The sequence below is a fragment of the Notothenia rossii genome (genome assembly GCF_949606895.1).
Source record: "Notothenia rossii genome assembly, chromosome: 3".
NCBI classification, from domain to species: Eukaryota; Metazoa; Chordata; class Actinopteri; order Perciformes; family Nototheniidae; genus Notothenia; species Notothenia rossii.
Window position 1 is genome coordinate 76330758 of NC_136901.1, and position 24578 is coordinate 76355335.

The window sequence follows — 24578 nt, forward strand, 5'->3', positions numbered from 1 at the left end:
GTTGATACTGATCTGACTTTTTATCTCGGGGCACAACCCAAATTACTTTAGAATGTTTTTCAAGAAAATGTCAAATCTATAAAAACAAGAGAGATCATATTTTGTTTGTTTTTCGCTGAATGTGAATCATGTATTCGTGTTGGTTGCTCATTATGATTCCAAATGATGCCGTCAGATCATCAAACACAGAAAAAGGTAATAAGGAAACCACAAGTGAACATTGGTGTAATTATTAATATAATGTGATCTACGCCCTAGTTTTTCATCTCCATTTTAATTTCCCCTTATGAAAAATAATGTTGCAATGTTATTTGCAAAAATGTCTTTAAATTATTTTGGATTTTGATGTAATGAGAAGATGATGTGATGAGGGGCTAAGAGACGTATAAAGACAGAAGACAGGGGGTGATAATGAGATGTTAATGAGACGGGTGAGCTTCAACACAACGCTGGTCCCTCAGGTGAGCCCTTCTCATTAACTCGTCTGGAGACAGGGAACAGAATGACAAGCAGAAAAGCCTGACAGGGAAATACAAAGGTGGGCAGAAAGACAGAGGAATGGATGAGGAAGAGCGGACAGAAATGAACAGAGAGCGGAGAAAGAATGCAGCAACAGATGGGCCAACAAAGGGAGACAAATAAGCAACGGAAATTGTAATGTTATCAGACTTTTGTTATCTGATTGGTTTCATTACATGATCATGCTTTCAATTTGAATGATCTCGGCTATAAATGTAATTCGATATATTATCAATGTGAGCCGAGCACTTCTGGCCAGTCCAAGGTGAAACATCTGTAGTTTTATTGTTGATGCTTATTATATGTATATGCAATGTAACAACTCTTAATAGAAACTAAAGGAAAATCATGAAACTAAATAAACTGCAATATTGAATATAGCAGTCAGGAGGTTGCATTAAATAACATCATGATAGTAGTAGAGTATTTGGCAAAGGTAAACTATTACGTTGAAATGATAATGCTGTTTAAATGTGATCTTGTAAAATGTCATTTTTGGCGAGAAACTTGAAAGAAATAGGGTTATTTTACAGAAATATTGCTGATATCATTTAATATGAAGTGAAGTTCAAGATGAAAAGGGTGGAGATTGACCCTTTAAAGATCCAATCACTTTTCAAACACACCTGGACTAAGAAGGCCACAGGGCCAGATGGCATCTCTGCATTCCTTCTCAAGACATTTGCAGAAGAACTGACATCAGCATGGTGTCCCATATTTCAAAAATCTGTTGATCTTCACACCATCCCCACCCTCTGGAAAAAAATCAATAATAAAACCTGTCCCCAAAAAACCTTATCCAAAGGTAAACAATGATTTTAGGCCTCTTGCATTGACATCCATTGTCATGAAATGTTTTGAGAGGATCATGGTGCCGCTGCTAAAGAAAGAGGTTGATGTACATTTAGACCCTTTTTGTCTACAAGCAAGGGCGTGGCACAGACGATGCTCTAAATAGTATCACACACCTGGTCACTAAACACCTGGAAGACCCTAAGCCTAAGGCATATGTACGCCTACTGTTTGTGGATTTCAGCTCGGTTTTTAACACACTGCAGCCTCACATCTTGCTTCAAAAACTGATAAAGATCAGGATAAATCCTTTTATCTTGAAATGGTATTTTTCGTTTTTAACCAATCGCACTCAGCATGTCAGGGTCAACAATGCCCTCTCAGAGCCCCAGACCATCAGTGCAGGAGCCCCCCAGGGTTGTGTGAGCTCCCCGGTCCTCTTCACACCGTACACAAACGACTGTACGAGAATCCACCCGGAGAATTATATCGTCAAATTCTCAGATGATACAGCCATCCTTGGCTTAATGCACAAAGGCAGCAGTTCATCGGCTTATCACTCTAAAATAGAGAGATTTGTGCAGTGGTGTGATTTTAACCATTTAGTGCTGAATGTGAAGAAGACTGAGGAGATGGTGTGGGACCCAAAGGCAGTGGGTGACCTTAGGCCGGTGGTTATCCACAATGAACCCATAACTCAGGTCAGCTCCTATAAGTACCTTGGTGTCCATCTTGATAATACACTCAGCTGGAAGGCGCATTTTCAAGGTCTGTGCTCTAGACTTCAACAGCGATTGTACTTTCTGCGTCGACTCCGGACCTTCGAAGTCGACGGGAAGTTCATGTTACTGTTCTATCATGCAGTGTTGGAGAGCATCATTAGGTATGGTATTACTGCCTGGTATGGTAACTTGACAGTGCAGTCAAAGTCACAGATCGCTCGCCTGGTACAGACTGCTATCAAAATCATGGGGGTTAAAAAAACACCCATCTCTCCAAAACATATACGAGCAGTCCATTATCAGACAGGCAAAAAAAATTGTGTCTGATTCCACCCACATACTCCACCCATAATTCCAGCTCCTACCTTCTGGTTGAAGATTCAGGGTTCCCAAGAGCAGGCTGAACCGCTATAAGCACTCATTCCTACTTATGTCCATTAAGCTTCTTAACATTCACATGAAATGAAATGTAGTCAAATGTACTTTTTAAATGTTGGCCATGAGGGTTGTGCAATAGGTCGCCATTGTCAGTATGTGCGTCTGTATATTGTGTTTGTTCAAACGGTGTATGACTGATGATATGTGTATGTCTCTTAATGTCCACTATGTTTGTATATGTACATGTATGCGGAACTGCAGGACGGAGTCCAGAACAAATTTCCTTACGAGGACAATAAAGTATATCGTATCGTAAGTTCAACTAAGCTACATTTTATCTTGGTGAATCACTCTGTTGGTGAGGGTACTGGACAAGTGTACCAGCTGGCCCAGAGGAGGGAATCATCTTCCTCTTCATCTAAAATTACAACCAAAGCCTGCCCAAACCTGCCTCACAGTGTAAGTGAGTGGCATGTTATACCCCCAGCCCGAGCCAATCAACCTGCTTCTCGACAGTTGCCAGCATATCTAAGTAGTTTAGATTAACACAAATGTAGATTTTTAGCTTCAGTTACACCAATAGTGTGTGAAGGCCTGCAATAAGGAATGTCTTAAAGCCCTTAGATCTAACCACTCCAAAAACATTATTTACTTTTACACAAATTAGTTAACTTTTTTTAAACGCACGCACACAAGCAATAGGTAAAAACATTGTCTGAGAAAGATCAAACAATCTCTATTCTGCGCTTTTCTGCCTGAACCTCATGAAAAAGTAAAGAAAAAATAGACAAAAGAGTGCAACAACTTTAAACATAGATTTACATTATAGCTGTTTTATCATTCTATATTCTCTAAATGAAAAAGTAATAAATGGCTAAACTAAAAGATTAAAATGAAAACCTCCTTACCTTAAACTCTGTCTCGATGTTGGCCAGCCTTGCCAGTTCGTTGCTGAGCTCCAGGGCGGTGAGCACAGGGTCTTCACTGCTGAGCGACAGGTACGCTGCACTGGCCAGGCCCTTATACGCATTCATCCTGGAGCGTGAGTGACTGAACGAGTCTATCTTCTGCTTCTCCTCGCATTCTAAACACTTACAGAAGTAGTCATGAGGCCTTTCTATGCGGGCCCCCTTCGTCAAAAGGATGTGGACGATCTCGTACTCCTGGCAGTGAGCAGCGAGGATGACGGGTGTGACGTCGTGTGAAAAACGCGTCCCATCCTCGTCATAAGCATAAAAGTCGTCATCACGCATCTCCTGCTCCACAGGACTCAGAGCAAGTCGGATACCTCCGCCAAAAGCAGGGTGGGCAAGAATAGCTTCAACAATTCGAACGTAACCTTTGGAGATAGCCAAAAGCAGGCCATCCCCGATTCGTGCCAAACCGTTCTTCTTCAGAAGCAGCTCAGTCACTTCTAGATGCTCATTGCCCACTGCGAGCTGCAAAGCATTCTGGCCCATGTAGTCGACACAATTGAAGTTAAGGGTTTTGGACTCTTCCAGCATTTTGCGGACCACAGGAATGTTTCCATATTCAGCAGCATCCAGAAAACGCTCCTCCTCTGCGGTGAGGGCCGAGCCTCGTTCATTGAACATGTAAGCCGGACCCCGCACGGCCTGGCGACGCCCCTTTTCTCTCAGAGTGGTGTGACGGCGATGCATGGCTTCCCTGTGGACAGTAAAGTAGAGGGCAAACAGTGAGGAGAATCAATCAGAACAATTATATAAAATCGAGGCAGGAAACAAAGGTTGAATCAGAGAAAGGATGATGAAGTGATGAAGTGATGAAGTGAGTGGAAGAAAAAGTTGAGTGCAAAAAAGTTAATTTTAGAGATAAGAAGAAACGACAGAATCATTAGTTACATCTACCGCTGATAAAAAAAAAGGTCAATCCCAATCAGCAGTTAACTTTTCCACTAACCCAAGAGAAAGCCACACTATTGGGCCATCTCAGGTCAATAGCTCTGATTGGCAAAAGAGAGATTCAGCTGTCACCATAATTGGCTCTGGTATAACAAACTCACATTACAGTATGACTGAGTGGTCATCCAGAGAGACACTTTGGTCCGTGGTGAATCTGTCATTATCTTTTAACACATGTATACACACACAGGCATGAACATGTTCCTCCAGTTCAGTTCAGGTATGTCTTTATTTGTTTTCTTACTAACATGAGGCCAATTTGAAGTGACACATCTCAGCAAGACAGGGCAGGTACAAAATCAATGTTATCAATAGGGAATTGTCCAGCTGTACCTTAAAAAGAAAGAACCGCGGTAATCACACCTCACACTGAAAAACACATTTATTTCGAATGATTGTACTCCTATTGTATTTCAGAGACACAGAGAGCCACAATGTCTGCAACTGCTGTGTGGCCTGACACTCTGACCCACCCACACACTGAAAAAATGCCTTGATCTCTCCCAAAGCTGGAAAAATGAGAGGGAGAAAGACTGAGTGGAATAGTGTGTGCAGAGGATGACATACTGAATATGGGTAAGCTTTCAAATAAAAACTGGGAATGGAACATTGGTGGAAATGAATACTCAGAACAATACAGTAACTAGCAAATGAGACAAGCAGAATTGGCTCGTATTGTCCAATCAAAAGACTTTCATTCCTTGTGTGCAATCTGAATTGGTGCAGTGACCTTACAAACAAGTTGTCGTTTATGTAATTATGTGTGTATGTTTGTGTGTGTGTGTGTGTGTGTGTGTGTGTGTGTGTGTGTGTGTGTGTGTGTGTGTGTGTGTGTGTGTGTGTGTGTGTGTGTGTGTGTGTGTGTGCACAGAAGGCATGCTAACACACGTGCCCATTGAAGGGAAAGGTGAAAATGGAAACCTGTTCATGGTGGAAATATTCCCTGGGGGCGTGAAAGGATGTGGAACTGAGATGATGAAGAGAGCTCACCAAGGCAAATCACTATAGGGGAGTGAGATTGTAAGTGTGTGCGTGTGCGTGTGCGTGTGCGTGTGTGTGTGTGCGTGTGTGTGCGTGTGTGTGTGTGGGTAGGTGTGGCCTAGCATTACTATACTTGTGGGAACCTAAATCTGTTTACACAGTCACGTGTCGGGACCCGCCTCCCTTATGGGGACAAAATGGATGTCCCCATGAGGGTAATCATTAATTTTAGGGTGAAGACTTGGTTAGGGTTAGGGTAAGGGTAATGTTAAGGGTTAGGGTTACGGCCCGTCCACACACAGGCATGAAAAAAATCTTGAAAAATCTTGATGCTGGGCGTGTCTGAAGCTTGGCTATTTCACGCGCCCAAGGCGACCAACAACCAATCAGGAATCTCCCAGGAATCTCCCGCCCGCCCCCGGCATACAAAGCCTGTCCATTCAATGTTAAAACGAAGTAAACTGGATATAAACTCCCCAAACAGGTGAAAACCTACCAGTTTCACCAACTGTCTCTGCCACCTCCCTCCATGCCTTGTTCCTTCGGTTTAGGTCCCGGTAGGTGAACAGAGAGCAGTCGTAAAGGACCGGGACATTTCCTAAAGCGATGATTAATTTATCCTCCATTTTATGACATATGGAAAAGACCGCAGCGGTATCGGCATACAGTACACGCGGTTTGATTGGCTAGCGCTTGCACTGGCGGGATTTGCATAAACGGGATTTGATTGGCTGATGCCAGCTTCGCAAGCATTGGGAGCATCAAAAGTTGAGCATTGCTCAACTTTTGATGCTCACGATGCTTGCAAAGCCATGCTCCGCTCCTCACAATGCAGTTCGGCGAAGATTAAAAATCTTCTACGTCACCCCATTCAAGTGAATGGGCGAAGCTTTGAAAGATTTTTTTCATGCCTGTGTGTGGACGGGCCGTTAGGCATGTGTTGGTTATGGTTAAGGTTAGGATAAGTCTCCAGGAAATGCATGTAAGTCAATGTAATGTCCCCTGAAGTGATGTATACATGGTATGTGTGTGTGTGTGTGTGTGTGTGTGTGTGTGTGAGAGAGAGAGTAGTTGCCAATGTGCGATGAAGGGATATAAAAGGTCTGCAGCTTTTGATATTCGATGTACACAATCAGCTGCAAGCCTTCAGCTGCCAAAGACGTCTTAATAACCTCTCACACATGACCAACAAAATAATAGAAATTTGCACAGAAAGACAAACACGTGTGTGATCAATATTCATGCAAACTAACACAACAACCAGTGAATACGGCTTTAAATAATGTATAGTGTTTGAAAGGTATTTGTTTTTAAAGCCGTAGTTTGAGTTGATTTATTATAATGCACTATGATTGGTTGCACCTTATATCCCCCCAACGCCAACCCACACTCACAGATATGTTTGTAAGCATCCGGAATATTCCTCACACATGATGGGGACAGCCTGGCTGCCAGCCCATTTAGATAACCTTATAGCTCAGCAATGAATTGCCATTTTCCATCCCTCTCTATCTTCCTCTCCATCCATCTCTGACTGTTTGTGATTCTGATCTGAAATAGAATTTACCTGCCTCATGTCTGTGCAGAATTACAGTGGCAAAGACAGGAGGAGGCAGACATAATGGAGATGGATGGATAACAAGGGTGTTTGTGTGTGTGTGTGTGTGTGTGTGTGTGTGTGTGTGTGTGTGTGTGTGTGTGTGTGTGTGTGTGTGTGTGTGTGTGTGTGTGTGTGTGTGTGTGTGTGTGTGTGTGTGTGTGTGTGTGTGTAGGTGATGGATAGAGGAACTAGAAGAGGGATTGTTTATATATTGTATTTGTATGAGTTAGTATATAATGTTCTTAAGACTAAATTAATTATCATATAATACTATTGTTGCAACCAAGATGACCAGGCTTGGACGCTTCAGGGAGAAGAGACCATTTACTACAAAATACACCTACATTATATGCAATCCCATTAGTGTCACCTCTCGGCCTACCTGTTGAATATTAGTTCAATATTCAGCCGGCATTAATCCCTGCTTTTACACAAACACCTGGGGGGAAGAATCCTTTTCACATTTCATTTGATTCACCGTTAATGGACTGGTTTGATGCAATCTTGCAATATGATTATGTGGCAACATCTTAATCCCTAAACCACACACTGCACCAATTTAATCTGTTACTGAGTGACTACACAGTTCTCGTTTTGATGCTTTATCTAAGGCAGAAGCTGCTGCAGATCACTCAAAGACCCTGTCCAAGCAAGCAGCTCCCTCTCCTATTAACAACACAAACTGTCAGAAAAAGGAGAAACTATCCTGCACTACTGCTACTGGTGTATAACTACACTGCAACACAGTGGCAGAAAACCCTCTCAATCAGCCAAATGTTCTTCTTTTATATCAATGAAATTATATTTTAAGTTATATCACAGTGGCTTTACAGTATATTACTCCAATATGGGGTATGTTAGTGTTGAGGTGCCTTTGACCAGTTCTCGTTTCTAATACTTTAAGATTTAGCTGCCAAGAAACAGCTCTTTAAATGCATGAAGAAACTACAGCCATGCCTCTGGTTACAACATTTTAGCTGACAGCCTGAAGGTAATTGCTATCATAAGCTATGTTGTTAAGCCAAGAAAACTTTGTGACTGGCCACCTACAAAATAAATGTTGCAGTAAAATGATTGTGAAACATAGCTAGATTGGGGATTGTACGCCCATCTGTAGAAACATAGGCAATTATTTTTCTTGAAATGGCAATCAGCAGTAAGGCCCTTATACGGATGGGCCCTGGATATTAGCAGTATCTATAAATGCTCACATGTGCAACTCTCTACATGTATTTTCCCCATAAATAAACATTGACTGTAACAAATGCAATTTTCAAAAGGTGCAGTTGCGTTCTTTTACAGTCTTATTCCTTTCGATGAATATGAGTACATAGAATGTGCTTTTAAAAATCAATACATTCTCGTGATGGGAAAATAGTTTGAAAAGCACAGAAAGATGTAGTAGAATAAAATATGTATCACTAGCTGTGAGCTTTTCTGTCATGAACTCTGTATAATCGGTTCATCCTAGAGCTGGAGGTTGGGCCACTAAGTTCATTATTTTCAGTTCAAGCTATCAAGTAGGTTAGGTCAATTACCGGTGAACTAGAGAAATGGAAAGAATGATGAGAAAATTAATCAGGTTTGAATCCAAATTTGAGGATAAAGGTGAAAAATTACTTTTGTCTCAGAATTTGTATAGAATGGAGTTACATTATCAGTGAAAGACGTGAGTGGAATCTTAGAAGAGTTACACTCTCAGCTCTTTCTCTTTCAAGCAGTAAATTGCCAATTTTAAGATCAAAGGTGAGCTGCTCACCATATTTCACTGGTAATGAGAAACAGGCATGTTCACCCTCTCTTGTGCTCTCTTTCACACAGACACACAAAAAGGCGTCCGACATTTAGTCAGGCATCTGTGATGATAACCCTTTAAGTTGAACACTGGTGTATCAAAGTAACAGACCAGGGAAGATCAAAGGGCCAAATCTGAGTCCTGCCATTCTCGCAATCTGGAAGTCAAAATTGAGCTGGCAGTCCTACATGAATAACCATTAAGTGTCACCATTTTCCTTGCTTATGTTTCCTGAATGCAATGGATAGTATCCACCAAATGCTCTTATCAGCACCTATCTCAGTTAGGAAGTTAAATAAATAGGAAAATATATAAATAAATTATAGAGGACACATCAGCAATTTGGCAAAGCAATTGCCATTAAAGGTTTAATGATATTTTGTGCATGTTAAGTGTGTGTGAATAGGGTTTTGCATCATTTCTATAGTCCTTTCAGTGACTGCATGGGACATCTGATTGCAATTCAAGCAGTGCACGAGAGCATGACGGCCTTAATAATAATGGTCTATTCTTTATTCTATGTACTGCTTACAGGTCTATTTAATCCATAAAGGACCTGTAAGCACAGCTGAGAGCTAATCAGTGGCCCATGCATACATAGGTCAATGCATTTGGCTCAGTCCAAATACTGGCTTTACTCTACTCTCTCCAACCCTGACCTCTACTTGTTGACACCCAGGTGGATTATTAGCTGTTGATTGAATCCTAGTCTCAACCCAGAAAGGCTTGGGCATTTCTAAACCATCACTCAGCAAGCTTTCTGCATAACATAACATTGCAGACTTCATAAATAAGCACATATACTTTACACAAGGTCTGAAAACTGGTGACTTTAATTATTTATCATGTATGTTGGGGGTGATGAACCAAAGTTGTGGGTGAATATGACAGGATGGCTCACGTTTGCCTGGTGTCGGAGTTGAACCCGGTGTCGATGAGCTCAGTGGAGTGGTTCCCATGGTCCGAGAGCTCCGGAGCCCCGTGCTGTCTCTGTCCACGGTGCTGAAGGCGCTCCGCGTTCGCAGCGCCTCGTCCTCTCCATTTGGGTAACGGGTCATGGCGGTCGTAGAAATCATCTATCCGCACCTCGTGCGAGCTAAACGGAGAGTCGGTGTCCCCGGTTCTCCAGCAGAACTTTGGTGGCGAGTAGTGCGGGGAGTCCACGGGTCCCAGCTTCTCCGCAGACAAGTGAAGACACTCCGGAGTGGCGAGGTATGGCGGGTCAGTGTCCCCCAGCAGAGGACAGGCGGAGGAGAAGAGGTCCAGGGGCCGCGGTGAGGAAGGAGATCCTCCGGGAAGACATACAGTCAAAGGCGGGGAGGAAGACTCAGGGAGCCGGGCTCTCTCGCCGTTGTCGGTTTCCTCTCCTTCGTCAAACATTGGGAGAGTTCTTGAGAAGCATATATGTCTGGGTATGTGGCAGAAATTTAACGATGTTTATCAAAGTTTTAACAGCACAAGTTTCTTCTTCCGCGCAGCAGCGACAAGTCGAGCCTCCACCTTCATACAAGAGTGCGCGCACTAATTAGAGAGCACAGAGAGTGCGCGCGCAGGGAGCCAGCCGTTTACAAAATGGAAGGAAATGAACGTATAGGCAACACCACATTACAAAATAATATTACATGTAATCATTACATTAACTATTGGGGGAAACAAAAACGCACCATGTCCTTCAAGCTATATTATAGTTAAACGTTTGAAATGCTCTTTAAAACACATATTTTACCTTTTTGTTAGCAAGCCAACAACTTACAGGTCAAGAAGCTCAATTGTCTTCTTATACTTACAAATTATGGAATGTTGTTAAGTACATTAATCAAGTACTGTAGTTAAGTATACATTTGAAGTACTTGTTTACGTGTTGTGTAACTTCCTCAATCAATCAATGTTTATTTATATAGCCCAATATCACAAATGTTACATTTGTCTCAGTGGACTTCACAGTTTGTACAGAATTTCAGTATGACAATACGACACCCTCTGTCCTAGACCCTCACATCGTACAAGGAAAAACTTCCAGAGAAACCCCACAGTTTAAAGGGGAAAATGGGAGAAACCTCAGGGAGAGCAACAGAGGAGGGATCCCTCTCCCAGGACGGGCAGACGTGCAATAGATGCTGTGTGTAAATCGAAGAGATAATACATTTACAACATAGGTAGACCAAATATTTGGAAATATGTGTCTATAATAAGAAGATGAATCCACGAGGATGTCAACAATCCTGCGGGAGCCATCAGGGAAGTAGTATGATGAGAGTCAGGCAGGACCAAAGTGACAGGTTCTGCCACGACTCGAAGTCCAGGGCTCAGATCGAGGACTCAGGACTCAGGATGCAGGATCCAGGACACAGGACTCAGGATCCAGGACTCAGGATGCAGGATCCAGGACTCAGGATGCAGGATCCAGGACACATGACTCAGGATCCAGGACTCAGGACCACAGCAACAGGATCAGCCACGACTCAGTATCCTGGCGTAGATAGACACCAAAAAGAAATTTGGGGGAAGCTGGGTTATTCGGAACATGAGAGTACGCAGGTACAGACAGACAGAAGGAAGAAGTAAGGTGTCAGAATCAGAGTCAGAATCAGAATACCTTTATTAGTCCCACGGAGGGAAATTTGCGTAGTTACAGCAGGAAAAAGAGCCACAGACAGCTTAATATGTTACATGCATTACAAAAAAGTACTAAGTTATGATATAATACAAAATATAATAAAAAATAAAAAGTTGCATAATTTTCTATATACACATCCTGTAACAGTTCTTAGGATTTAGCAGCCAGGTATATATTACACAATTATTAACGGCATATATATATTGCACATATAGCACATATTGCACATAGTTGGATAGTATTTAGCAGCAAGGGGTGATATAGTATGTGTTGTGGTGTGTGTAGGGGGGAGTCTACTGGGGGCTGCGTTGGTTGTTAAGTCTGACCGCTGCAGGAAGGAAGGACCTGTGGTATTTCAGACAGCGGGGGTGCAGCATCCTGTCGCTGAAGGTGCTGCACAGTGAGGACAGGGTGTCCTGGAGGGGATGACCTCAGTCTCCTCAGCAGAAAGAGTCTGCTCTGTCCCTTCTTGTACAGAGCAGCAGCATTATCAGTCCAGTCCAGTTTATTGTTCAGATGAACACCCAGGTATTTGTAAGTTTTCACAATCTCAATGTCCGCTCCCTTGATGTTCACTGGTGTCGGGGGGGAGTGTTGGCACCGTCTGAAATCCACCACCAGCTCCTTGGTCTTCGCTGCGTTCAGCTGGAGGTGGTTCCTCTGGCACCAGAGGGTGAAGTCCTGCATCAGCTCCCCGTACTCCCTGTCGTCCTCGTTGGAGTGGTAGAAGAAACAGGGGCTGATGTCCCCGACAGTCTAAGCCTATAGCAGCAAAACTAGGGGCTGAATCTAATCACTTTAGACCTTTGCTTTATTAAAAAAAAACGTTTATATTTGTAAAGAAATGATCCTACAGCACTTATTAAGCCAACAAGTGCACCGTCACAGACGGCTACTTTCTGAGCTCTTAAGTTGACTTTTTACCTATATGTGGTTCTGAGAAGAGAGTGGCGCTACAAACATGATACACTTATATAATATAATGCCGTTGTGTAGATTTCACTACCCAGGAGTGAGTTAATGCACAACGATAAACATGCATAGCAGTAACATGTGCATAATAATCTAAACACATTATACATTAAAACACTGACAGTGGATATTTGACTACTACGTGAGTGCTTTCACTTTTAATTCTATACAGTAGGTGGGCCTTCTTTTTGATATAAACACATATTTTTACTATTGTTCTGAATGCAGGAAGAGGTTTTTTTTAGTGCAGATTATTGAATACTTCTTCCAGCAATACTTACAACTCTTACAACACACCACACATTACATTTTACCTTGTAGCAGAAAAAAACAAACCAATTGAACCTGGCCAATAGGTTACTAAACTGCTGTAATACAATGATTTCCACCGCCTAGGCAAGTCTGCAGTGTGACCAGAGCAGTTTTGAAGTCATGTTTCAGAAGAGGAGAGATAGTGAGACAGAGAGCAAGACCATCCAGTTGAGGGAGTTGGAGGTTGGTCAGGGATTGAAAGGGTTAACATGCCCACCTGTTGTATGCCAATTACTGGTACTGAAATAATCTTGTTATTGCTTCAGACAACAAGCAATTAATACTAAGAGTAGGGAACATCTTACCTCAGCGCTGGATTTATTTTGTTTATTTTAAATTGAGGCCTGTTTTGATCTTTGGTAAGTTTAAGGTCTCTGTCTTTAGATATGAAAAGGAACATAATATAGTGTGTGTGTGTGTGTGTGTGTGTGTGTGTGTGCGTGCGTGCGTGCGTGCGTGCGTGCGTGCGTGTGTGTGTGTGTGTCTATGTAATTAGAAGCAGATACCTATTAGTCACGATGGAGACTTCCTGCACCCCCACACAGACAATGACCAGTCCTAACCCAGCGCTTTGATCTATTCTTGTATTTATGCAACCAACACATGCACACATGAACGCAAAATAAATCTAATCAAACACAAAGCACATGACAAAATGTTGTCACTGATGTTCACATTCAAGAATGAGGTAGGAGTCGAGAGGGGAAGTCTGTAGTTCATTCTGAATAACTGGATTTGTTTACTAGATAAAACACAATGCTATTGAGTTTTTTTAAATATGGATTTGTTATTACCATACTCATTTTTTATTCTTAATCAATGAAACGTCCATTACCCATCTCACATTTGCTTTTGAATAAATAAGTTCACTTTCCTGTATTTCTTGACTTTCTTATCTGGAAGTCATAAAACATGCTTCAGGGTCTATACTTACTTCTGTCTCACTCCAGTGGCTTGAAATGTATTAACTTAATGACAAAAAAGTAATTTTCAGGAATGTTATTATAAGTAATAAATCTTTTTTCAATGAAATTAGCAAACCAAGAGACCCGTAAAACATTTCAATGTCACATTTTCACATATTTCTTATATTAGAGTGACATGATTCAAATTAAAAAACCGGCAAAGCAGCCCTGCAGGATTAATTACTCTAATGAAATTGAACATTTTAATGATACTGTAGAACTGATACAAGCCACTTTTTCACGACTGTGTGTTTACATTTGGAAGTTGCCAGTCAATCAATGGGCTTTCAAATTATCTAAAAGCTTTTCACATACAGTGTAAACCTGGTGACCATGAGAGGAATAACATATACTGCTGACATATGTTTGTGTTAGGGTCTGCCATTGTAACTCTTATCTTTCTTTAGGACTTTGAACTACAGAAAGATGGTCGTAAACTTCAAGCTTTCAAAGCTACAATAAGCCTTCAAAAAATATTTATCCAGACTTATTTTTATTTTGAAAACCAACCAAGCTTACACTCCATTTAAGGAAGCACCTCATGGAAGAGGAGAGTCTGTGTCTTGGTGAGTAAGTGTAACAATTACGTTGGACTCCAGTTGTCCAAGGCACACTATCCATCTTCCTGCTTCACATTACGTACAAGCCACTGTGGATTAGTACAGATCGCACTCCATCTGGCAGATTTAAATATTCAAAATAATTGAATTATCCTTTAAAATGACCAAAAGAGTAAGTCATTATGGGATAATGTTGGGTCTCTCTGTGTGTTGGCCTCACCTCAATCACAGCTTTCACAGCAGAAGTCTTATTGTCTATCACAGGCAGAACCCCCTGCTGGGAAATCACTGATTGAGGGTGTTAAAAAAGCTACCTTTTTGAACGTTTTAATCAACATTGAACAGAGCAGTAGCACTTTTCTTCTCTGTGTGATTCTCAGTGAAATTACTGTTCATAGAAAAACATAGCAAACTCTTCATAGTGTAAGGGTTTGTACTGTAGGCATCGCATTTAATTATGTTTCCACTCAAAACATCTGAGTTTTGAAACTGTACTCCGAGAACGGGTTTCACAATATACCTGTGCTGACCATATTATATAAAAATCGGATTTAAAATATGATCTTCTAAAGTTCCGAAGACACCGAAAGAAACCAGCACCTCTGAAATCATTGTTGGTTCTTTCTTTTTGCACAGTTATGTCAAAGACTATAACTTTTCCCAAAATTGTCTAGTGATATCGCAATATTATTATTGAAGTAAAACATTTAGTTAAGATCTTTTATTACATAAACCCTAATTGCTGGTAAGAAAGACAGAGATAAAAGTCAAACAGACAGGGATTGAGTTGTTCGATTAAATTACACCTCGCAACAGAACAAATGTCAAGTCACATTAAACACCACTGAACCCCCTGCAGCAGCCCGAACATTCAAGTACTCTTCTCTCGCCGTACATGTTAAACATTGAGAGACACTGAGATCGGCAAAAACCTTTTCTGCTCCCCTAAGGAACACACAAGAGGACAAACTGAATTAAAGTATAAAAACCAAATCCCGTGGCTAGGGTGTGGTGAAGACAGCATGCTCTCTTTCTCTTTAAATACTGCTTCCTCCTTCTTTAATTGTTTCTGTCAATAGAGGGGTCTCATTGTCCTCCCCATCTGTGGCTTCACCAGCTAGCTGTTTGTAGCATCTGGTAAAAAACCTAGCATCTCTCTGACAGGTTAGTTGATGCCAGATACTGCGTCAGCTACACTGGAGGAAACGGGGGGTTACGTAGAAGCTGTAGCCCTCTTGGTACGTCATCCTCCTCCCCGGCAAACTGAGCCATCCGCCCCGCTAGAATGGCGAACGTGAATGGCACCGCCTCGGCCATATCCTGGTCCCCCAAACACTCGAAGCAGAGGTGGTTGGGGACCAGGATATTACTCTAGGCTTGTGTTCAGACCTAGCCCTAACTTCCTTAATATTTAACCAAGACCAACACTCTTTTTTTCCCTAAAGGCCGGGACACACCAAGCTGACACCAAAGAACTGACACAGACGGACCCCCGACTGTTGTGTCGCCTCGCGTCTCTGCGTCTTGGCCATGTGTCGCACTGGAACACACTGCAAAGACTTCAGCCGACGGCCAAGAAGCACGTACGAACTGCGCTTGCGTGAGTGGCAAAAACTTTCTTTACCAGCAGGCGGAGGTAGTGTGTATTCGTCATTCAAAAGAGGCAACAACCGGAAGAAAGACTGCGGGATAACCGAGAGAAGAAGAGCAGACTGCGTGATATAAAACAAACAACAAATAGCGTGTGCGTTCCATTTTCACTCTACAATGAGAAGCTCATGGGGCTTTCCCCAACCTGTGTCGAGAGCTGGAGTTAAATGAAATCTCAGATTTGCCTTCTTAATAGTTTGTTTGGGTCCCTCACTTCCGTTGCGCTTCTCATGCACTGATTCGCTAGCTGAACAGCCAACCAGAGTGATTTATTTTGCCGACAGCCTTTGGCTGACACCTTTTCGGCCGAAAAGGTGTCGGCACGGCTAAAAAGACACGACGGTGCGGGACACACCAATCTGAGTAGAGTGTGTCGACGCTCATTGTCAACCCGACGCCCATCGACGGCCAAAATCGGCTTGGTGTGTCCGGGCCTTAACCTGAGGTCTGAGTTGCCCCAAAAGAAGGATGATATCTAAATGCAAATGTGTCCTTGCTTATGTGAACATATTGTTTAGGAGACAGGGTTGAACAGTTCAACAGACAGATGGTAGAAAAGGTGACACAAATCAATCATCCAATGAGCCCCAGAGCCTTTTGTCCTTATTTCCCCTCATCGCCGTCCTCTATTCATTCCTTTTGATGTCAAACATTATGTCACTCTCAGCTCATTTTTTCTAGTAGTTTCTATCAATAATCTATCAAGTCTCAATTGGACCACCTGGTTAAATAAAGGTTTGAATGAAAAGTCTCCAGGTGAAGTCTTGGTTGGTCACATACTGCAAAAAACATTTACAAAAACTTGACCGGATTATAGAAGATTTAATTTCAGATTTGCTTCTTTTCTGTTTTCTTAACCGGTTTGGATTAGAAAAACTGCATATTTCACCAACACTGGTTTTATTGTTGCAGATGAGCTGTTGGATTCCCTGAAAGCTCGAATAGGCAAATCCAGTGATTTTGAGGAAACACAGCAACAAAAAGGCCTTTTCTATTCCATATCAGAGATAGGAAAACATACCATTCAGTCAGCTGATCCACCATTGTTGGCTTCAACATTTTAAATGTAATCCGAATGTCAGGGCAATTGACAATTATTAAGCTGGGAGAGGGCTTCTTGCTGCAGAACAATGTCACTGTGGTCCCTTGTGTTATTTGGGCTTTCACAAGAAAACACAGCGCAGCCTGGTCTCCTGTCCTTTTGACTTTAACAGCCCCATCAATGTTAATAAGTGTACCAGGAGGAGAGGGCGCGAAAGCCAATCACTCACACCCTACATCGACCTGACCTCATGATAATTATATTGTGCACTTGATCAATGACACAGACTACCTTCACTGAGGACAGCGGTCCCCCGAGGACAGCAGACGACGAGGACTTTTCCCTACAGATTTGTCCTCTGTATGTTCAATGTATTCTCTCTTTCTGCTATTCCAATCACTTAGATCTTTACCAGCTAAGGCTGAAATAGCTGGAAGATATTGGAGTCAATACAAACTCTATGCATATTTTATTGGTCCTGAGCAAATGGAGAGGCCTTGAAGTGTGCAAAACTTTTATTAAGCCTGTTTCAGGGTTTGATGAATGACTTGTGACAGAGCATGTAATGAGGTATTCTGCCAACTGGCCTTTATTAAAGATATCAGACACTGTGTGTGTGTGTGTGTGTGTGTGTGTGTGTGTGTGTGTGTGTGTGTGTGTGTGTGTGTGTGTGTGTGTGTGTGTGTGTGTGTGTGTGTGTGTGTGTGTGTGTGTGTGTGTGTGTGTGTGTGTGTGTGTGTGTGTGTGTGTGTGTGTGTGTGTGTGTGTGTGTGTGTGTGTGTGTGTATGTGTGTGTGTGTGTGTTAGTGTGTAGGTGTCTAATTCACAGACCAAAACTGAAGCTATTATGAACACACACACACGTCAAACAAAACAATGTAAATTCATGCAAAGAAATGTTCAAGGAGTGCTCTAGGAAAAAAGTTTTTTCATTAAGATATTCACTTTGAATGAAATAAAAGCATTTGTAACGGCATGAATTGTTCAAATTCCCCATTCGGTGCACAGTAATTGCCATTTATTATTTACATATAACACACACAGATTTGTGTGTGTGCCCCAGTGAGTGAGCGGCATACAAACTTACTGCATTTAATCAAAATGAAGCCCAAATGCATATATCTGAAATATGTTAAAAAAAGCAAAACACATTTAACATTTATATTTAAGATGAAATTAATACTCCGGTCTCCTTACTGTGCAAATTTGCTTGTGTGTGTGTGATTGTGTGTGAAGTGTGTTTGTCTTTGGAAGGGTTTAAAAAAATTCAGCAGAAGGCAGATTTCAAGGTTTAATATGTTTTAAATTGAATGTGCAGTAAAAGGCCAAAGGGAGAATCTGAAAGTAATCCTTCTCAAGGCCAGAGTGACTGTTAAAGCTTGCAGTCCATTTAAAAAAACGCCTCTTCCCCCCAATGAATACTGCCCCTAGATGGCCAAAATACCAAATGACAACTAACTTTATTCCTCTAATAAAATAATTGATAGGCTATAGGCTTAGACTGTCGGGGGACATCTTACTTCTTCCTTCTGTCTGTCTGTACCTGTGTACTCTCATGTTCCGAATAACCCAGCTTCCCCCAAATGTATTTCTGGTGTCTATCTACGCCGGGATGCTGAGTCGTGGCTGATCCTGTTGCTGCGGTCCTGTGTCCTGGATCCTCTATCCTGAGTCCTGTATTTGAGTCCTGGACTTTGAGTCGTGGCTGAACCTGTCACTGTGGTCCTGCCTGACTTTCATCATACTACTTCCCTGATGGCTCCCGCAGGATTGTTGAAATCCTTGTGGATTAATCTTCTTATTATAGACACATGCATTTTACAAACATTTGGTCTACCTATGCTGTAAAATGTATTATCTCTTCGATTTACACATGGCATCTATTGCACGTCTGTCCGTCCTGGGAGAGGGATCCCTCCTCTGTTGCTCTCCCTGAGGTTTCTCCCATTTTCCCCTTTAAAATGTGAGGTTTTTCTCTGGAAGTTTTAACTTGAACGATGTGAGGGTCTAAGGACAGAGGGTGTCGTATTGTCATACTGATATTCTGTACAAACTGTGAAGTCCACTGAGACAAATGTAACATTTGTGATATTGGGCTATATAAGTAAACATTGATTGATTGAATCAATGTGCGTGAGATGTTCACCATGTTAACATACAACTGAGAAATGGTGAGTCCAGAACAATCAGTTATTCCTAAGTAAATGCACATTGGCGTATCTCTTGCTGACAGTGTTGGTGATTTAGCGCTCCCTGAAGTGGGGAATGCTTTCTATTCACCATGCAGAGCAAATCATTGGAGTAATACCTGCCATCAATTATCCTCACCAGTGGCTTATGCTGAGAGGATCAACACCGGGACTAAGGCGGCTCCCTCGGCTAAACAGTGGGAGCTCTGAATGTATAATTAAACTTGAAAACATAAAGCAGTACAACCAGAAATTCAAACGGAAAACCAAAAACCCTTCAATTCAATCAAATCTGAGTGCCACTTAAATATTTCAGTCTAAGGAACACCTAATATCAAATATATTAGCTAGCACACCTTCATGTTCAATGATGCGCTTGAATTTGTGTTAATGTGATTAGACTGACTTTGAATATATGCTTTTAACATCTAAACTTGTCCATCCTAACAAATCTGTAAAAAAATAGATTAATGTTGAACAGTTAATCTGTTAATCATGCTTTACATGGCTTCTATACGTTAATCAAAAGGAAAGCATTGAGAGCGAACAATCCTTAGATATATTTAGAACAATGTCACCTTTGTCCCAATGGACTCTCGTTTTTAATTCCTCGGTCTAGAGATCATATTCTGGTATCATCTAATTTTTGTGCAGACTACTCTCCCTCGCGGTTGCACACCAGCATAAGGGAATTTCCCCAATTAGGATTAGAAAATCGCGGTTTAGGGTGACCGTGGTGCAATAGACTACCTCAATGTTCCAGGAAACGCATTGAAGTAGACACGTCGTGCCTCTTCACCTCTGTCCCCTACCTCTATCTCCTAGGGTCGAAGTTCATATGGCTAGGGATTACTTTGACCAAGATGCACCGGCCCGTGCCTTGTAGTGATGGGAATTACGGCTCTTTGAAGGGAGCTGGATCTTATGGCTCCGTTTTTTTTTAAGAGGGCGGGTTAATAGTTTTATCTGCGAAATAATCACCAGGATAATGATTGACTGTATTGCCAGAAATCTACTTTTACTCACAGAAAATGTATAACTTGCTACATCTCTCAGGCAGCCAAACTACTACTCAAGCAGCATGTGTTATGCCATAATCTATGGACAATTTGCATTCAGGAAAGCAAGTTCCTAAAGGTGAGTGGATTTATGGCAGGCAGTGAACCAACGATAAAAAGAACGGCTCTCACTAAGACTCGGTTCCCTTCATTCGTACCAAAGAGCCGTTCAAAAGAATTGGATCGTTTGCGAACGTCACATCACTAGTGCCTTGCCTTGGACTTCTGTATAACTGCTCGGGTCTTGATGGACTGAGTGGGGAAGTCCATGAGATATTTTCTAAACCTAACCCAGCCTGAGCCTTCGGACTTCCGGGTTTTCCCTAATCCGAAATGTCTTTGACCCGCTTCGCTTAAACAACCCCCCCCCCCCTTTTTTTTTTTATTAGACTTGATTTTAGGTACTTATTGCATAACATATAAGTATAATCTTTTTTTATCTGTTGTATCCCTCCTATAGATTATCGGGATTCCATTCATCATGGAAAAACCACAGGAATATACAGACTTCCAAAAACGTACTAGAGCCATTTTCAAACTCTTGCGAACCTACAGTAGCATAACTGGGGTCCTATTAAACAAGCCATCGCGGGCAGTGCCCCTGTTCCCAAATTCCTTACTCAAACCAGAGACTGGCTTGCAGGTTCCTTAAGACCATGCCTCCCGAAGGATAACACCTCTGACCTTCTGGCTGGTAATGCGACGTACTGGTTACACACAGGCCTGCAGATCCCTGACGAACATTATGAAGGAACCATTGCAGATCTCCATAGGGGCATGACCCAACTCTCCAGGGAGGATTGTGAGAGGGCCCGGACTGTAGCAACTAAATTGATTAAGTCCAAGTACCCACATGTCCAGGACCAGGTTTTTACCACAATTAGGCTAACACATTCCTTCATCTACCCTCCCCTACCACCGCTCTCCCCAAATACACCCCTCTAGGGTGCAATCTCTCCCAGCACCATCTCATCCTAACCCACCCCTAAAACCTCCCACAAGCATACGAGCCAGGGTTAACCAGATTATAGCGTATGCCCATACGACCCCTATCAGAGCCTCAATCCCACATACTACCAAATGAACAGACGACCCTATATCCCAACAACCTCCCCCCACACACCTTCCCCCCAGACAGTCCTCTTCCATCAGCACAACCCTCTCCCATTATCAGCCAGATGTATATGGCCAATAAATCACCCGAAGGGCTGGTTAAACCAATTTTAATAAGTGACATAGTCTCTGACCAGTTGGTATCAGACCCAGTGGATATTCCTCGTGACTACATCCTGGCCTCACCTCCATCGCAACCTCCCCCTAATCTCAACTCAAAGGACAAGGCCCCATTTCAACCCACATTTAGAAGCATTGGAATTTCCCCTTTGGAATACAAAGATCGAAAACCACGACTGAGTCCGTTTCCATGACTGGGTCCGTTCCCATGACGGGGTCCGTACCCACGACTGGTTCCGTTCCCACGACTGGTTCCCCTATACCCGGGTGCCCCAGACCGAGACACCCCCCGCTCCAGGAGTCCTCCATCCCCACGGGCATATGCAATTCCCGTGAAACCTACAAACACCAAAGACAGTAGTATTTCTAACATACACTCTGGTATCACGGTTATTTCCGGGGCACCCACCCCGGGCCGCTCCAGGCCTTTGACGGTAGAGGACTTCGACCTCCCACCTCATTTATTCACACGTCATGAACACAGAGGCAACAAAACAACAAATTGGTGCCTTACACCCAGCCGGGAAATCCTCATTCCAACATCTCCCGTCTGCCACTGATACAGGATAAACGAATACAGGTGGAAAGCTATCTGGGGGCTAATTTGTCCCAGGCTACTGCCATAATCAGAAACAAGACACCAACATATCCCTGGGTCCATAAGGTAATTTTGGCCTCAACGATAGGGACCGGGGTAACACCACCCTTTTGGACAACAATCTCACAAGACTACTACAATCGGTTAAGGACACCTTTCCCAATGCAGCTATTTACATCCCAATCATTAATCTCTCCCCAGTTGGACCTACAAACCCAGCCAAAATAACAGGGTCCTCAATCAACTCATCTTACAAACCTGTCACTCTATTCCAAAACTGAGGCAAAATGCCTTTTTCAAGGGAAGGACAACATCCATTGGTCTCCCAACACAGCTCGCCTAATGTGGGACCATTGGAGGTCTTTTTTGGGCTTGGCAACCCCAAACACTGACCGGCCCCCCGTAGAAAACATTTTGGTTATCAACCTTTCTTCCACTTTCCAACCGAGTTCAACCGTTCTCAAACTCCTAAAAAAGGGGCTTTTCTTTTATCGGCAACAAAACTAAAGGGGATACACCTTGGTTTCATGGACTCATGACTGTCAACTGTCAACCGGGGGGGGTGGGGCGGGCGCACGCTCATGAACTGTTAGCGCCGTGTTATGCATGCCCAGTGCACCTTGCGGGAGCGTGCACAGCGTAAAGCCAAAACTCACAGACATTTCAATGTTTGTACGCAAAGTTAGGTTTGGAAACGGTATAATTTCCTTTTTGGCGGCCATGCATAACACGGCATAACACCGGAGCCTCGCTGCGGGGAATCTTTGGCGCTGTTCCGAATTTGTTCTAATCTGTCAAAAGTACGGACTGCTTTCAGATATTTCCGTCATTGTTAAAAAAAATCCGCCATAGACGGAAAATATTCGGTTAACGTGACCTCTGATATGGGATTGCCCTTAACCTAACCATTCTGACTTTGGTGCCTAAACCTAAGTCCTAGATTATACGCATCAATATAATGTCTAGGCCTGGTCCTTTTTAATTGCCATAGATTTGGACTTCCAATTTCCAGTATAATCAACACGATTTAAACTACAGTTGCTGTTCTTAGTAAAACAACAAATACCAACTTTTAACAGCCAACTCACACACACAAGTAATTGATTCTAAAAGTATAGATTTTAGATGAAGTATCACTGTAGCATAAGATGGAGTGTCACCCCATAATATAAAATTACTCAAAATACATCCACCTCTAGCCTTGTGCTGAACCCACACAAGCATTGGCTTGTTGCACCTTACTGTAGGTTTCTTTGCCAAAACCTTTCTTTTCAGTCTCACCCAGCCTTGACATTCACGGGAAATCCATGCTGTAAACTGAACAGAGGTCCTGAGAGAATCAAGGGCAAGAATGGCTTTCATTTTTCACACTTCTGAAGAAAGAAGTGAAAGCGACACACAGCTGCGGTGTTAGTAGTGAGTGCTTTTCCATGACAGCATTGTAACAGCCCAGTTAATGCATTTAATTGATTTACAGGGAATAAGAAAATACAAAATACAAAAGGGTAGAACTCTAAAAGTTTGATATTTTGGTTTCAGAAAGAAAATACACTGGACTGGATCATGTTATCATCAACACACAATGTTTTTTGTCGTGACAAAAGCCAATTCACGGTACATCAGCAATCAAAAAGGTGTGCATATCTCTGGTATAAGTAAACATATGAGTTACAAGTTGGTATCTGTTTTCTGTCATTCACACGTTAATTAATTGTCCCCACGTCAAACACTGTGGTTAAGAGCAGTTGCTCAGATGTAAGATAACTGTCTTCTGACTGCTGACAGTCTGTGAAAGTGAGGAAGGAGACCGAAGTGATGTCTGTCAGATATCCAAACTGAAACTACTTTATCAACAGTCAGATCAATCCAACTGAAAACCTGTAAGTGGGGAGCCGGGCAGAAATAGGGAAAAGTGATGACAGAGAAAAGTCCGGCGGCAGTAACATTTGATTAATCTTAACAACTGAACCCCCGAAACGACACACATTTTCATATTTTCACAACAAAAAAAAGATCAAACTAAACTCCCAGTCATGAAGATCAAAAACTTGTCGCTAATCATGACAGTGTAACCGCTCTCTGCTGGATGATATAAACAAGACTATTCGACTAATGAACAGACGTGCAAGTGTATTAATATTGCATATTATGAAACGCTATCATTCAACAACAACATTAGATAAATTCCTTCTGAAATGAAAAAGGGTGATATTATGTCTTCCTCTCAATTTTATAAGTATGTAGAAATATATTTTATTACCACAGATAATATATTTTTTCCAACCACAACCCTAATGCTGTATGATTAACCATATGAAAAGCCTCAATGTTTGGCAGTATGTAAACTTTAACTTGCATTTATGTTAGCATGCTTCATCTGTGCTGTTGTAATATTTAAGGCTGTTTAATTAGCATAAAAAGCAGGTCCTTAAGGTCCATAAGTCGTAGTCATGCATGACAATAATTTGTTTAAGGCTTTCACTGAGAAGTCATACACGGATAAACAATCAAATCATACTCAATCATTTTAATCTTAAAAGAGGCTTACATCTAAAATACATATAGATTGACATTCAACCACACATTTGATGCAATTACTGACTAAAGCCAAACAGATCCAAACACATCAAAGCTGTGATAAAAGTCTGCTGGGGCAATATTCTCAGTAGAAGC

At 42.1% G+C, this 24578-nt stretch overlaps 1 protein-coding gene across 1 annotated transcript in view; it reads right to left on the bottom strand.

The window, feature by feature from the left end:
* The window catches only part of trpc7b (transient receptor potential cation channel, subfamily C, member 7b), a 47991-nt gene extending 37749 nt beyond the window's left edge, over nt 1-10242 (bottom strand). Inside the window, exons 1-2 of the mRNA XM_079668968.1 lie at nt 9611-10242; nt 3320-4079 (exon numbers count right to left, since the gene is read on the bottom strand). Of these exons, the coding sequence (XP_079525094.1) occupies nt 3320-4079; nt 9611-10089 (1239 nt within the window). The 5' untranslated portion in view covers nt 10090-10242. The remainder of the gene's footprint in view (nt 1-3319; nt 4080-9610) is intronic.
* Nucleotides 10243-24578: the final 14336 nt, after the last annotated feature.